At 57.5% G+C, this 14,118-nt stretch overlaps 3 protein-coding genes across 3 annotated transcripts; 2 read left to right on the forward strand and 1 right to left on the reverse strand.

Moving 5' to 3' along the window:
- The first annotated feature begins 157 nt into the window (after positions 1-157).
- Positions 158-3,291, forward strand: BJ171DRAFT_505046 (uncharacterized protein). Its single transcript, XM_053110996.1, has 12 exons — positions 158-371; positions 505-594; positions 734-884; positions 1,068-1,178; positions 1,283-1,413; positions 1,512-1,640; positions 1,805-1,816; positions 1,980-2,010; positions 2,197-2,275; positions 2,351-2,449; positions 2,549-2,589; positions 2,681-3,291. The coding sequence occupies exons 1-12, from the start codon at positions 213-215 to the stop codon at positions 2,845-2,847; spliced, it is 1,200 nt and encodes a 399-aa protein (XP_052966742.1). The 5' UTR covers positions 158-212; the 3' UTR covers positions 2,848-3,291.
- Positions 3,292-5,492: 2,201 nt separating this feature from the next.
- Positions 5,493-9,404, forward strand: BJ171DRAFT_618777 (uncharacterized protein; the record flags this gene model as incomplete). Its single annotated transcript, XM_053115392.1, has 10 exons — positions 5,493-5,666; positions 5,810-6,127; positions 6,300-6,452; positions 6,641-6,772; positions 6,989-7,135; positions 7,350-7,512; positions 7,683-7,732; positions 7,855-7,991; positions 8,223-8,587; positions 8,868-9,404. The coding sequence occupies 10 exons, from the start codon at positions 5,493-5,495 to the stop codon at positions 9,149-9,151; spliced, it is 1,923 nt and encodes a 640-aa protein (XP_052966743.1). The 3' UTR covers positions 9,152-9,404.
- A 186-nt stretch (positions 9,405-9,590) lies between these two features.
- On the reverse strand, positions 9,591-13,414 carry BJ171DRAFT_599073 (uncharacterized protein). Its single transcript, XM_053114889.1, has 10 exons — positions 13,322-13,414; positions 12,933-13,124; positions 12,788-12,827; positions 12,447-12,568; positions 12,097-12,270; positions 11,697-11,895; positions 11,514-11,577; positions 11,146-11,268; positions 10,381-11,065; positions 9,591-10,170 (listed from the first exon to the last, which is right to left on the reverse strand). Exons 2-10 carry the CDS (start codon positions 12,977-12,979, stop codon positions 9,924-9,926), a joined length of 1,701 nt encoding a protein of 566 aa, XP_052966744.1. The 5' UTR covers positions 12,980-13,124; positions 13,322-13,414; the 3' UTR covers positions 9,591-9,923.
- Between the last annotated feature and the right edge of the window lie 704 nt (positions 13,415-14,118).

Here is a 14,118-nt window from a genome sequence, read left to right on the forward strand (position 1 = left end):
TGCACTGGCCCCACAGGAGACCATGGCACTGGCATTGACGGCGTTGAGAGTCTCATGGACTCGCCGCGCCACCGCCGCTGACGTCATCGCCCAACCCGAATGCCGGGATGTTGGCGCCGCGCTGCTGCCCTCATCCTGTCTGCTTCCCCTGCCTCTGCATCTGCCCATCTGTCCATCTGTCCATCTGCCCATCGCATCTGCCCGTTTCCATCATGGCCGAGGAAAACATCGCCGTCACCCGCTTCAGGGAGTATCTCCGAGTCAACACCATGCAGCCCAAGCCGGACTATGCCGGCTGTGCCGCTTTCCTCAAGGGCTATGCCGAGGAGCTTGGCCTCGAGTATGCTGCGTACGAGCCCGTCGCTGGCAAGGTGGGATCAGTCTTCTCTGCTGCAGCCGGACTCGCTTCGGATGCTGCCGCCTCTGTTGTCATACCGCTGGCTGAACCGCTGGCTGTCTATTCCTGCTGTTTCTGGAGACTCACGCCCCGCCTGCCTCTTCCAGCCCGTTGTTGTCCTGACCTGGCGTGGCTCTGATCCTACCCTTGGAGCCATACTCCTCAACTCGCACACCGATGTAGTGCCTGTCAGCCGAGTATGTATATGCAACATATGTCTGCCATGTCTGGTCTCGCTGCTGCTGTTCTCCAACACAGCCTCTGCATGACCTTCCGCCTCTCGCCATCAATGGTCCTGATCCTGATCCTACTTTCCCGCGGCGTGCTCGTAAATAGGCCAGATGGACCCAGGATCCCTTTGCCGCCACCAAGCTCCCGAATGGCGATATCGTCGCTCGTGGTTCTCAAGACATGAAGTGTGTTGGCATTGGATACCTCGAAGCCATCCGCATCCTCAAGTCGCAGGGTGTCGTCCCAGTGAGAACAGGTAGCTCGATGGCAGCGCTTGCTGGCTATGAGATGATAGCGTACGAAATTGCATCTGCCTCGGCCGTCATCGTATATCGCCAAGAATCGATCTCGACACTCGAACAGAACATGGCGGCAGATCGTTGCGGATGCATCGGACTGAGCTCTCATATGCGGCCCATCGCACCCTCGCTTCTACTAGTACACTCGTCCTTCGTGCCTGACGAGGAGATCGGAGGCACCGACGGCATGAAGGCCTTTATCCAAACCGCCGACTTCAAGGCCCTCAATGTCGACTTTGCCCTGGATGAAGGTAAGACTCCCACCAGGCTCGGATATACATCTGAAGTGCATCCGCAACCCATCCGAGTCGGCGAGTACTCATCTGACACATGCCCTCGAACGGATCGTTGCCAGGCATCTCGCATCCTGATGATGCGTACAAGGTCTTCTACAGCGAGCGCACGCCCTGGTGGATCACGCTCACCGCCAAAGGCTCTGCCGGCCATGGTTCCCAGTTCATCGAGCCCAATGCCACCGCCCGCCTGGTATGATCGACTCGCAACCCAGAGTCATCGACGACATGCCGGGAGAAGGCATTCATGTGTCGTCGTCGTCGTCGTCCAACCACTCTGCACACCATCAGATCCGTGTCCTCAACAAGTTCCTTGCTCTCCGCGAGTCTGAGCAGCGCCGCCTGGCCCTTGGTCTCAAGCTCGATGGCAGCAAGTACACCCTCGGAGATGTGACCAGCGTGAACGTCACGATGCTCAATGTAAATATGCAATCGTATTACCGCATAGATCGGCGGCGAGAGTGTTCCGTCCATAAAGTCGGCTGGCACATTTGACAGTGGGGGCCGCGAGCGTTGTCGTCTGCTCAACGGCATGGCTGCCTCACTAACTCTGCGCCACATACACCCTCCCCCCATCACAACAGGCTGGCGTTCAAGTAAGACAAGAGACGGGCTTGTGGTGTTGCTGTGAATCAAGCCGGGAATGCAGCCACAGATCTCCTGCGAGGCTTCTAAGTCGCAGTTTGTCTGTTTGGTTGGACCGTGCTGCTCCTGAACTGCGTACTCACTTTGGTCATCACCCGCCAATGCGTATCTCAGGCCAATGTTGTGCCCGAGGTGGCCAAAGCATGTGAGTACCACTAGTTTGCGTTACTTGCTGCCATGCTGGACCGGCCAGGTCCTTGATATCTGTTGCGGGTCTGCCAGCCCAATCCGAGATTTACTGGGCAGTTGCGTCGATGCATCCACAAGAGAGACTGAGAGACTGTGGCGCCGCTCCGCGGACGGTGGTTCGCTGACACTTGCTCCCTCCCAGCCGTCGATGTGCGTGTCGCTCCCACAGTCAACCTTGTCGAGTTCAAGAAGCTCATCCGCGGCTGGTGCGACGAAGAAGAGTAAGCCAAACCTTCTGCGTCAGCCCGAATCCACGCTGTCCGTATCTCTCATCTCGGTCGGATCTGTGTCTCCAGGATCGAGCTTACAGGCATGATGCCAGATTTCTCAGGATCGACTGCTGCGGATTCCTCCAACAAGTGGTGGAATGTGCTGAGTGCCGTCGCGTCGCAGCGGTAGGTGGAGAGCATATCCGGTCACTACGCTCGGCTGCGATATGCAACATCAGGTAGTCAGGTGATTCCTCGTCGTCTAACCGGGCTGCCCACATTCAGGTCCGTCAAGCTTGAGCCCGAGGTGTTCCCGGCCGGCACAGGTGGGTGAGCAATGGTGTCTTGGTGGCGAAGTCGGTCTGTTTCTCACTCTCGATTCCCTTCCCCACGGACCAAAACCACTGGCTGCAAAAGACTCGCGGTTCCTCCGCGCAATCGGCCTGCCAGCTTTGGGTATCAGCCCCATCCGCAACACCCCGATTCTCCTCCACGACCACGATGAATTCCTCAACGAGAACACCTTCCTGGAGGGCGTCTCCTTCTATGTCGACTTGATCAAGCAGCTTGTGCGCACACAGTGAGCGGGTGTGGATGCGCTCCCAGCCCTGCGCTGTAGCACGGGCATTGATGATGTTTGCTGCGGCAACTCTACGAACACAATCCACCTGAACTATCGAAGCTCGTCTCGAAGAGCGGAGTGCTCCATTGAATTGTCTGATGGGGCAGCATGCTTGTCTCGTTGGCGAGGAGAAGAGCATCCGCTGGAGTGAGCCCCATCACCACCTCTGCGAACACCTCCGCGAACACCTCTGAAACCGCCCACGAGACTGCCACCTGGGCTGCACCTGGGCTGCTGCGGTGCCGCGGCGAATAACCAGAGGAGCTGCTGTCCCACCAGCAGGGAGCCAAGTGAATAGCCCGCACGACCGATCTGCCTCGCTGCCCCCCAGTCCAAAGGCCCCGTTCCCACACGCCTGTCCATCCGTCCATCTGCCCGCGCGGCTGTGTCGGACAAGCGCCCGCCCGCCCACCAATGGGGCCGCCGCCCTCCAGGCATATAAAAGCCACGGCGCCCGCCTCGGCCCCGAAACAGCGCTCGTCCCTCGTTCCCTTTTCGTTCTTCTTCGCCTGTTCCCTCCGCCTCTCTCCGGCTCTCCAACCGCGAATCATGTACGTTTTGAGTCTCGCCTGCCGTCTGCGGCGGATCTGCCCAAGAGACGCAGTGCTGCGGGGCGCCGTGTGCTGCACACCCTGCTGTCCCGGGCGGCGAATGGTCCCTGGGCTTCTTTCGTTGGCGTGGTTGAAATGGGGTGGGGGTTGGCAGAGCCGAGGACTGGCCCGCTGGCAGTGACCACCTCCGGCCCCAGACAGCGAACGCGAGGAGGCTGCGTGCGAAGGTGCCAGTGTGTTCAGATCGCCGTCGACGCTCGACCATCCGCAGAGCCCTGGTTGTGTGATCGGCCCGATAGTAACGTTGGTTTTGGGTCTTCCCGCTTCTGTTTCATTTTCGCCTTCGCTTTTTTTTGCGCCTTTCATCAACCTCCCGACTGCGACGCTTGCGTGAATGTCAATACAGGGCCCGTACCAAGCAAACCGCCCGCAAGTCCACCGGTGGCAAGGCTCCCCGCAAGCAGCTGGCCACCAAGGCCGCCCGCAAGTCTGCCCCCACCACTGGTGGAGTCAAGAAGCCCCATCGTTACCGCCCTGGTACCGTCGCTCTCCGTGAAATCCGAAGATTCCAGAAGGTACTGCCGTGTGCGGCCGGGGTGATTGAGCGGCAAAGCAGCCCCCCCCCTCTTGTCGTGGCTGTCCCTCTCGCCAGCGACTCTCATGTCCCGGATGCGTGGCAAGCGGCAAAGCCCGAGACGAGAGGCCCGATCGAGCAGAGCAAAGGGGCAGTCGTCTGTCAACCCGACTCCCCCCCCCCGCGACAGGCCGCTAACGCATTCTGTCCCCGTGATGCCGGATCCCCCCCTCTCTCACCCACACAGAGCACTGAGCTGCTGATCCGCAAGCTCCCCTTCCAGCGCCTCGTCCGTGAGATTGCCCAGGACTTCAAGACCGATCTGCGATTCCAGTCGTCCGCCATCGGCGCCCTGCAGGAAGCCGCCGAGGCCTACCTCGTCGGTCTCTTTGAAGACACCAACCTCGCCGCTATCCACGCCAAGCGTGTCACCATCCAGCCCAAGGATATGCAGCTCGGTAAGTGTGACAGCGCCTGGGCGCTCTGGCTCTGGCTCTGGCTCTGGCTCTGGCTCTGGCTCGTCTGCATCTGGCCGCCCTCCGCTCTGAATGTTGTAGTCTCGCCGTCTCATCCGTCTCATCTCGTTTGTCTATGCTCTGCACAGCTCGCCGCCTGCGTGGTGAACGATCCTAAAGCCCTCATCACCCCGGCAACTCACGCACGGCGGCATTCAATGGTTTGATCCCGTTGAGTTCCAATCAAGCACGCTGCATCCGCCTCCGGTTGCGGCCCTCATTCGCTTCGCATTCCACTTCAAGTCTTGTGTTGTTCCTTCTCAGCATGTTTTTCTTTCTTGGGCCTGTATTTGATCTTTGTTGTCTGTGTTGAGTACATGGATGGAAATGAGTCTGTGTCCAAGTGAGAGGAAGAGGAAGAGGGAGGGAGAGGGCCAAAGAACGTGCGTGTGCATATGCCAGCGACAAACACTGGGCCAACCAACCAACCAATCCGCCAGCAGCGACGTCGTTCACAAAATGGACCGGAAGACTGTCGGTTGGTTGGGAAATACACACAATAATCCATCGATCCTCCGACGACTACGCTTCTGCGCTGTGATGCTATTACGCACCGATATCCCCGGTTGGTGCAAGCGGGTGTGTCCAGGAGCGGTATCAATGGCATTCCGACTCCATGATCGCAAAGCCTGCATCACCCGCATCTCGAGGAACAGAGACAGCATATCAGCGAGGATGTGGATGTCTGCATTCTGGCCCACAGTGTTTCCCTATTGCCCTTTCCAATCCAGCACCGAGTCCTCCCATCCGATGACGTCGCCCAAGAACACATGAACCTCGATTGGCGACGGCTGCCTCTCGCCCCCTCGATCGCCTGCCTCGCCCCCTCGATCGACTGGGCGCTGTCCGGCATTCCTCGGAGGGGCGAATTTGCATCGGCCGATTCTGTCGTTCCTGCCCTTGCTGCTTGTCGCAGGAGGTTGCTCGAGCGACCGTCAACCCGCCCGCCCGCCTGCCCGTTGGCCACATGGTTATCCTCAGCTTCACCAAAGACACCGAGACCTCGACGGCGGTCACGGCCGGCAACCCGGCGCCTGCCGTCCAGCTGTGGGGCTTTGATCCGCTGGAGCTTCTGGAGCGGATCGAGTTTCCCAACGACAGAAATGAGCAGCTTCTCCGTGTCTCCAAGGCGTCCCGCATGGTACGCAAGCGAGGACGGGTGAGAGTGCAGCGAGTGCCATCCACGCCGAAGCGTTTCTCACGCTGCCGGGTCTTGCTCTATTCCTCTATTGCTCTGTTGCTCTATGCCGCTGCTCGCTGGCGACCAACCATACGCAACCGCAGCGTGCGGTCCGCCGCATGTCGCTCGAGCCCTCAGACGACCCAGCCAAGAATGTTCCCAGACCCATTCCGCCCGAAAACAGCCGCCGGCGAACCTGCCGCACTCCCGCTGAGGTCAAGGCACGAGAAGAGGAAGCCGTGTTTGAGCAACTCGCCCGCTCGGCCGCTGCGGTCATAATACAGAGCTGCTTCAAGGGCTGGCTGACCCGCCGCAAGTACCTGGCCGTCGTATGCTACCGCATGTCGCAGCGGTCTGTCGGCAGCGGCGGCTCGAATCTCCAGTGCATCACGCTCCCAAGCATATCCGATCTATCGGTTCAGGTCTGGTTCCCGTCTGTGCATGAGCGAGCATCAAGAGGGGGCCCAGGGTCAAAGATGATAGGGCAGCAGTGCTCATACGCACATTGCCGCCCGAAAGCCACCGTCCTTTGCACATTCCACTGCCAAACGGCATTTGCTTACCACAAGCGCTCTCTGCATCAACGGCCAACAGGAACGGCTGTTGGCCAAGTACAAACGATACTGCTCGTTCTTTGAAAAGCTGTGTCGGCCTCCGCCTACGTTTCCGTTCTTCTGTGCGGCATTCATCCAAGCATACTTTCGCATGTGGGTCACCCGCCGCACATGGATCCAGCTACGGCTCAAGGTGAGAGGAATAGACCAGCCCTGGAAGGTGTCCCCTATAGTCGCCTTCATAACCCTAGGCGACACCCTCCTCTCCCTCTTCCTGGATCTTATTCCTCTTCCTGGATCTGCCTCTGCTGAGCTGACATCCTGGCATCGATTCTGCTTTCGCAATGTGTTGATGTAACCACCTCGATACAATGACCTCAGACCCTGGAAGAGCAGCGCAAAGGGATGGAGGTCCTCTGGACCAATGCCAAGAAGAATGAGCGTCTCGCCGGTAGTTACAGTCTTTGGGACCAAGCGGCAAAGAAGATCCAGCAGCTATGGAAGAGTTACTATGTGCGTCCATCTCGTTGTTGCTCCGTATTCGGTCCAGAGTTCTGGACGGTGGTGCGGCTCGAATGTTGCTGCTGTTTGAACTGCGGACTGGCTCTTGGATTGAGCCGGTCGATGCTCTCTACGCTGTCGCCGCTACTCTTGGATTACATCCAGACTCGCTGACTCGTTTGGGTTGATGGGGGGGTGGGTCGCTGTCTTGCCACGGTGTGACTGCAGAACATCAAGATTTACCACTTTTACAGAGACTTGATCAAGTTCCGTGAGCGCGGGGATCCCCGAAAGCTGCTCAAGTTCATCAATCCAAAGGAAGCCGCTCTCATCGACGGAGCCTCGGGTATTCATGTGCGCTTTCGGCTCGGCGGGGTAAGGTCGCCCAGCACCACCATACTATCAGCCCTCGATCGAGATCAAAACGAGAGTGACACAGCGAAGGCCGGCGGCAGCTTCGAGATATCTCCGTCCCCCCCCCTTCTCTTTCCATCCTGGCCGGGACGGAGTGTGAGCAAGCCAGGATCCAAGTGGGCTTATTATAGCTGACGCCGCCGTTGTCCTCTCTCTTGGCGTTGAACTGGAGCAGAGCAGCTTCCCACCAAAGATATACTACAAGATATTCATCCACAACAACATGATCGACATGAATGCCTTCAGTCCCCGCGACTACACGCAACAGCGAAACAAACAGCCCCTTCCCAAAGACCTGTTTTGCAACAACAAAAAGATTGATCAGCCGCACACAGATGGTGAGTGTACTGTGCCGCCCTTGGGTTTAAGGAAGCTTGAGGAGTTGGCTGTTGAGGAAGTGGACTCGGCGTCCTGCGTGGCAGTTCGTTTCGTGTCTTGCACCGCATCAGAGGATCAATTGATGGCTATCGGGATATCAGTTGACACCTCAGCATCTGGGTTTCCCTAGGATGGTATGTGCGCCACGAAAACAATGGCTGGCGATGTGTCTCGGATGCAGTAAGTGCGATCTGGGCCGTCCTTGGGGATGCAACGTCTCATGTCTATGCAACGTATCGTTGTCCATGCTCCATCTGCACGCCGACTTACAAAGATGTGGGACGTTGTGATCATGGAAACAGACCTGGACAAATCCCTTCGATCCCATCACCATTACCACATCCGAAGTCAAGGTTCCGTTCCACCACCTGAAGCTCAAGCGCCGAGACGAGCTTGCCAAGGAAAAGAAGCTCAAGAGGCTCAAGTGGCTGCAAAAAATGTGAGTCAGAATACTATGTGCATTAGGCGCATTGAGTGCATTGGGGAAGGCAGAATGCAAGCGAGACCGTTCAGCGGTCGTGGGTAGTGCGCCGCCATCCATTCGACAGTTTCAAGGATGACAATGCGATGCGACTTTGCTTTGCTGAGCTTCAGGCCAGGCGATGGCATGTAATGACATCATTATCGTTTCGTTCCCACATTCGTTGCGACGACGATGTCGCTCGGCTAGGTACCAGGAGGGGCGACATATTGTGCTTGACCAAGCCGAGACAAACAAGGCACAGCCCCCTGCCGCCGTAGCTGCTGCAGCGCTGGCTGCTGCTGCAGAGGAGAAGAGAGATAGCCTGCAGACAGTCCCTGGAGTCTCTTACGAGCACGCTGAATCGACCGCATCACAGCCCCTCAAGCTGCCCCCAGGACGCAGCATGACTCCTGTGCGCGAGTTCAAGGACGAGTACGATGTGCTGAGCGCTATCGCCGAGCTCGAGACGGAAACTGACAACTGGGATGACATGCTCAAGTGGAGTCGGGCCCTGGACTTTGACGACTACTTTGGGCATTGGATGGGCCTGGCGACGACGGGCCGGTCGGATGGTATGTTTGCGGGACGATGGCCTGGCTTGTGCGCACGCGATGGAGGTGGTGGTGAAAATGCCATGGAGATGTACATGTGTTTGTGGAAAGGCGCCGTGTCCTGGATAGCCAAGCGATCCGCTACTCTGCGCTCGGATCGACAAACATCCCGAACAGTCATGTCCATTGAGCCGCCGTGTCCATTGAGCTGCCATGTCCGCCGCGCTGAACTGACTCGACTGTCTTTACTGGCTTCCACACAATCTGCTGTGCTGCTCGTCGATCCATCCTGCGATCCCAGACCCAAGCACCTTCGACATCGGCATCGATTCAGACAACGAGTCGCTGTTCAATGTCGGGCAGACCCATGCTCCCGCCGATGGCGCCACCGCCGTGGCTGACGGAGTCGTACCTGCGGTTGGTCCTGATGCGACCACACCAGTGCCGCCGGCTGATGCCATCATGGTCGAGATTGACCTCTTCCGATCCATCGCGAAGGAGCAGGCCGAGAGCGGCGACGGCGCCAAGAAAGCTCGGCCGTGGAGCGGACGGTCGGCTCGGAGTGCAAAGGACCTCTTTGTGTGAAGCCAGCAGAGTCGATCGTGGTGGTGGGAGAGGGGAGAGGCAACAGGGGCCCCAAGTTTGCTTCATATCATCTGATGTATCTGATGTATCTGATTGCATGTTGTGTATCTGATGTATCCGATGGCATGGATTGTTTGCGCTTGGTGCAGAGAGCTGCACCTCTCCCCTCCAACCATCCCCTCCATACCTTCGCCCAATTCTATGCCAAGGCGTCTCGTAACTACCCAGGAATGACAGAAACAAAAGATTACCAACAATCATCGCATCTCTGCTCTTGAAATAGTCCTAGCGCCAGTGTACAGTCGCGGATATCGGATGTCCAGGGATGCGGCGCATCAACCGATTCGGGACGTGCAAGCAGGCGATATTGCTATGGATGATGATGAAGCAGGCCACATCATGGGTGTTGCCTTTGGCTGTTTCTGCTTCCTCTATAGCTGCTATATATGTGTATATATTGTGCGGATGGTGGGCGAGGCGGAGTGAGCAGAGGGGAAGGACTTGTGGGTGTGGGGGGGGGTGGAGGAAGACGATTGTCGCTGATTTCAAAAGTCGGCCGTATCTAAATTATGAGTGCCTTTGTACGGCAGCCCGGAGCCAACGAAGTGGGGGTTGGAGCAAAGGAAAGAGAGGGAGCCAAGAGGAAGGCACTCTTGTGCAGTGTGGCAACGGAGAAGAGAGGCAGTATAACGATTGGAGGAAGGGTGAGGAAAGACAAGGAATGGGGATCTGGCCCGCCCGTGTCGTTGACTTTGGAAATACAAATGGCGACTCATTTGCCTGAGCGGATGGCTTTCAGGGCACCGTTCCAGGCTTTCAGGATCGACTGCCCGCTGCCTTTGGTGACAATCTCGACTCGGAAGTCGTAGAATCGGATCAGATCCTTGAAAAAGCCAATGTCCTGGATCGGATCGAGACCGATGATCACACCGATCTGCGAGACGTCCAGGTGGGGCGTGCTCGACTGGGATATTTCCTCGAGCGTTCCAAAGATGTGAGTGTTGAGATATTGAAAGTATCTTTGGGTCGACAGATGGGCCGTGTTGGATGATGATGGATTGTGTTGGCAACGCATGGTTGTTGTGCGAGTGAATTGAGAAGATTGAGGGCGGACGTGGCAGGAAGAGAACGGGAAGATATGTCGAGAAAGGCAGAGTTAGACACGACTTCAAGCTGGAGAATAGCAAAGCGGGTGATTGCGGTGGCGGCGTCGTGCATCGTCAACGTACTGCATCAGTTTGACAGCGGTTTTGATCTCCACGCTGTCGATTGAGTATGTTTCGTCATCGGAGACACGGCCCGCCAGTCGTTTCTCCGAGGCTTCGTACTCGGCTCGGGTATCCTGGATGATCTTTTCCAGATCTTCAAACCTTCGCTTGTCGTATTCGCTGGGCGAATACTTCCGCAGCTTTGGACTTGCGCGATTCAGGTTCGGAGATCCCGGAGGAGATGATGGATTCAGTGAACTGCTCGAGGGACCAAAGGCGGCCCCGCTGACAGCCAGTGCTGGCCCTGCTGCCGCCGTTGTCGCTGTTGCTGGTGCTCCTGGTGCTCCTGGTACTGTGGATGCATCTCGTGAAAGCTGCGACTGTGAGCTCGTGCGTGACAGGGTGTAATCCAGAGCTTGTTCCGATTTTGAGCCTTGCGACAGGGTGTTGGTCAGCTTTTCTTTGACACCGTTCGTCAGCGACCCGATCGAGCCGCTGAAGCGCAAAAACCGCGGTTTCGAGGAGCCTGAAATATTTCCAGATGCTGTCGCGGGCGAGATGTTCGCAGGCAGTGGCGTCGGTGACGGTGACGGCACCGGCGCAGGAATAACAATCGGGGCAGGAATGTTCGAGTAGACAAACTGCTGGCTATTGATGAAGACATCGTACAGGTGCGACTTTGTCTCCAAGATAGCGTCGGTTGTGCCTGGGAGAAGGACATTCGAGTGAGTCACACGAGAACTATGCTGCCAGGTGGCGCATGAGGACGCATGCCGTACAACTCACAGGCACAATACGAATTCGACTGGGCGAGCTTGTCCACATCGACGAGCGTAACGTAAAAAAGCGGATTCATTCGGATATCCAAGCTCGGTATGGAGTTGAGCGTCAGAAGTTTGGTGAACAAGACTGCATGGGCATATGTTGGCGAGTAGGAGTCAGTTACAGGCGAGGGAATGGGATGATCAGCGATCAGAGACGGTAACAGCTGCTGCGAGGATTTGCGGACCGCGGCCGATGCGGTAATACAAATGCACAACCGAGCCGACATCACAGGGCGACTGAAACAGCGGATGGAAACAAGCGTGGCTGATGGAGGTCGGCTCAGGAGCGCCTCAACATGCGGGTGCGCCCACACAAGCAAGGATACTGACCATGATTAACCAGGTGCTCGACAGGAGGCATAGAATGGAACAAGATACGCTTCTGTAGTAGAGCCTAACGGTGGAGTCAAAGCAAACAGCAATGAGTATGGCGTCAGTGAAAGCAAGATGCGAGCTGCATTCTAGCCAGGATATTCGTGCAAAGGGGACCTCCGCCAGGCGATGCACACGTACGTATTTCCAGATGACAAAGATGCTGCTGCCAAAGTACTGGACAAACTTGACAAAGTGAACGAGCGGATGGTTCGAGTTGAGGTAAGGGAGTCCGATCGAGTCAGCGAACGGGACAGTTGCCATTGATAGGCTCTGTCGCTGCTGCTCCTTCAAATAGGCTCTGAGATCGTCGACCGATCCCCGGTTTTGTACAAAGAGACTGCAGAGAACGCAAGTAGGTCAGCATCAGCGCAGGATTGTGTGCAGTAAAGACGCCAGCAGCCATCTCGACGGTGATGTGGGTGATGGCAGCAGTGGCAGCAATCGTAGAAACTCCAGCCATGGCAGTGATACGAGACAAGCCAGTACCGGCGACCCAGAGCTGACTCGATTGCACAGGTGGCAAGGAGTGTCAACTTACGAGACTTGAGCGGACAAAAAGGGAATGTGTCGATGCAGCGAGTCGTAGGATGAGCCGATGATGCCGATAGCCTTGGTTCTTGATCCTCGCTCACGCTCGCTCACTGGCGAATCCTCCTCGACGTCGAGCTTTTCGATAACAGCGATGCCAAAGTTGGTGCCATGGGCAAAGTACCTGGACACGAGGGTGAAGCAGTGAGCACTCGAAGGCGAGGTGTGCTGAAAGACGCTGCTCGGGCTGCCTCGAAGGAGGAAGGCGGCCGACGATGTTGAGGAAGGACAAGAGCGAATGCGACAAGCCCGACACTGGGTTGAGATGGCATGGGGCCTGAAGGTTGCATGCGAGCTTACACAACGTCTCGTCGGATCAGATGCGAGCCGCTCGGCAGACTCGAATACTCGACGTGATGAAAATCGTAGGTTTCAGGATAGCTGAACTCGATCAGGTTGCCCTTGATGGTGTGGAACCGGGTCTTTGAAGCAGGTGCCAAGAAAAACGAGAAAGTGCGTGTGAGACGGAGTGACGGCTGGGCCAGAGCGAGCGGCTCAGCCGGTTCGCAGGCCGCTGGAGCAGAGGCAAAGGCGTGCCGCTGGATCGTGGATGGGCCCGCTGCGATATGCCAAGAACGAATGGCGGCCTCGAAATGGGAGACTGGCCGGCAAGCTCGGTGGGCATGGACGACGCATCGTACCACAAATATGCCGAGAGTCAGGTCGTAGTCATCGGTTTGGCTGCAAAAGATGGGACGGGCGGAGATGTTGGGGGTGAGCGCCGATAGAGAAGCAGATTTAGGCGGTGGAATCGCCGATGGATGTGCGGCGATGATGGGGCCGCACCTGGGCCTCAGCAGAACAAGAGTCGAGTTCCGAGCGCTTTTGGTCATGGTTGAGACGAGCTGAGTGTTCAGGGCAAAAGCGGGTGCAGGATCCGGAACTGAGTCGACGAGAGTAGGAAAGTCGTCTCGGAGTTGCCTGGGGGTTGCCGAGGAGCTGCCGAGCCTGGGGAAACGCAGAAGCTAGATACAGGGACTGGACGAGACACAGACCAAGGGGTCAGGGTGAGATTGGGAGAGAGGAAAGGAAGACGAGGAGGCGAGGGGGACGGATGGATGGACAGTCGATGGACAGAGTTGGTGAACCAGTGCGAGAGGGGAGAGACGGGATGGGGACGCTGTGCAGGCAACGACGGTGCGCAGGTCCAGCAGCGGGATCTGCGGCACTCACACCTGGGTGGGGAAGGCCGCAGAGGAGATGCGATCGAGCAAGTCGAACGATAGGCAAGTCGCGAGGAGGAGGCCAGAACGAGGCAAGAACGAGGCAAGAACGAGGCAAGAAGGAGGCAAGAAGGAGCCATCCAAAGGAGACCGAAAAAAATTGGCGGTTTGGGTTTTGGCGACGCAAAGTCGGTTTGAACGGCGGTGCCGCTGTTTGAATAGCGGCGCGGCTGCAGCTGGCGAGCGGTACACTGCGTTGCCGTTGTCTCTGCTGCCATGCTGTGCGACATTTCCGTGCGACATTTGCCGCAGCATCGACGCGTCGCCAGAGACCGACGAGCGGCTCGGCAGGCCCACAGGCACAGTGGCGGACTGCAGCACAAGCAGACTCATACACAGCGCCCTTGTCCCGCCACCCCCCGGCTCCAGCGGTCCGCGGCCGTTTCCATGGCGGTGCGCATTCCTTGGGCACCGCCTTTCTTCTTCCCGCGCCCTCCCCTGTCGCACCCGGCCCTGCTGTGTCGGCATCGGCCCTGCCGTGCCCACAAATGGAAACGGGACACCCCGAATATGCTGTCGATTTGCGGCTGCTTTCTTTCTTTTGTCTTTCTTTTGCCCAGGAACGCGGTGGTTGTCGTTGATGAGCCACAGTCCGTCGGCTCGATGCACTCTCACCCCAACGTCGCGACATCAACGCAGCCAAGAACATGGCCGCGGCGTGCAGGTTGACCAGCAGAGCCATGCACGGTCTGTGGACCTGCGGAACTCACAGGCCCGTGAGATTCACAGACTCGCGAGGATCGTACATA

The sequence above is a fragment of the Polychytrium aggregatum genome (genome assembly GCF_025602895.1).
Source record: "Polychytrium aggregatum strain JEL109 chromosome Unknown BJ171scaffold_18, whole genome shotgun sequence".
In the NCBI taxonomy this organism is placed as follows: Eukaryota; Fungi; Chytridiomycota; class Chytridiomycetes; order Polychytriales; genus Polychytrium; species Polychytrium aggregatum.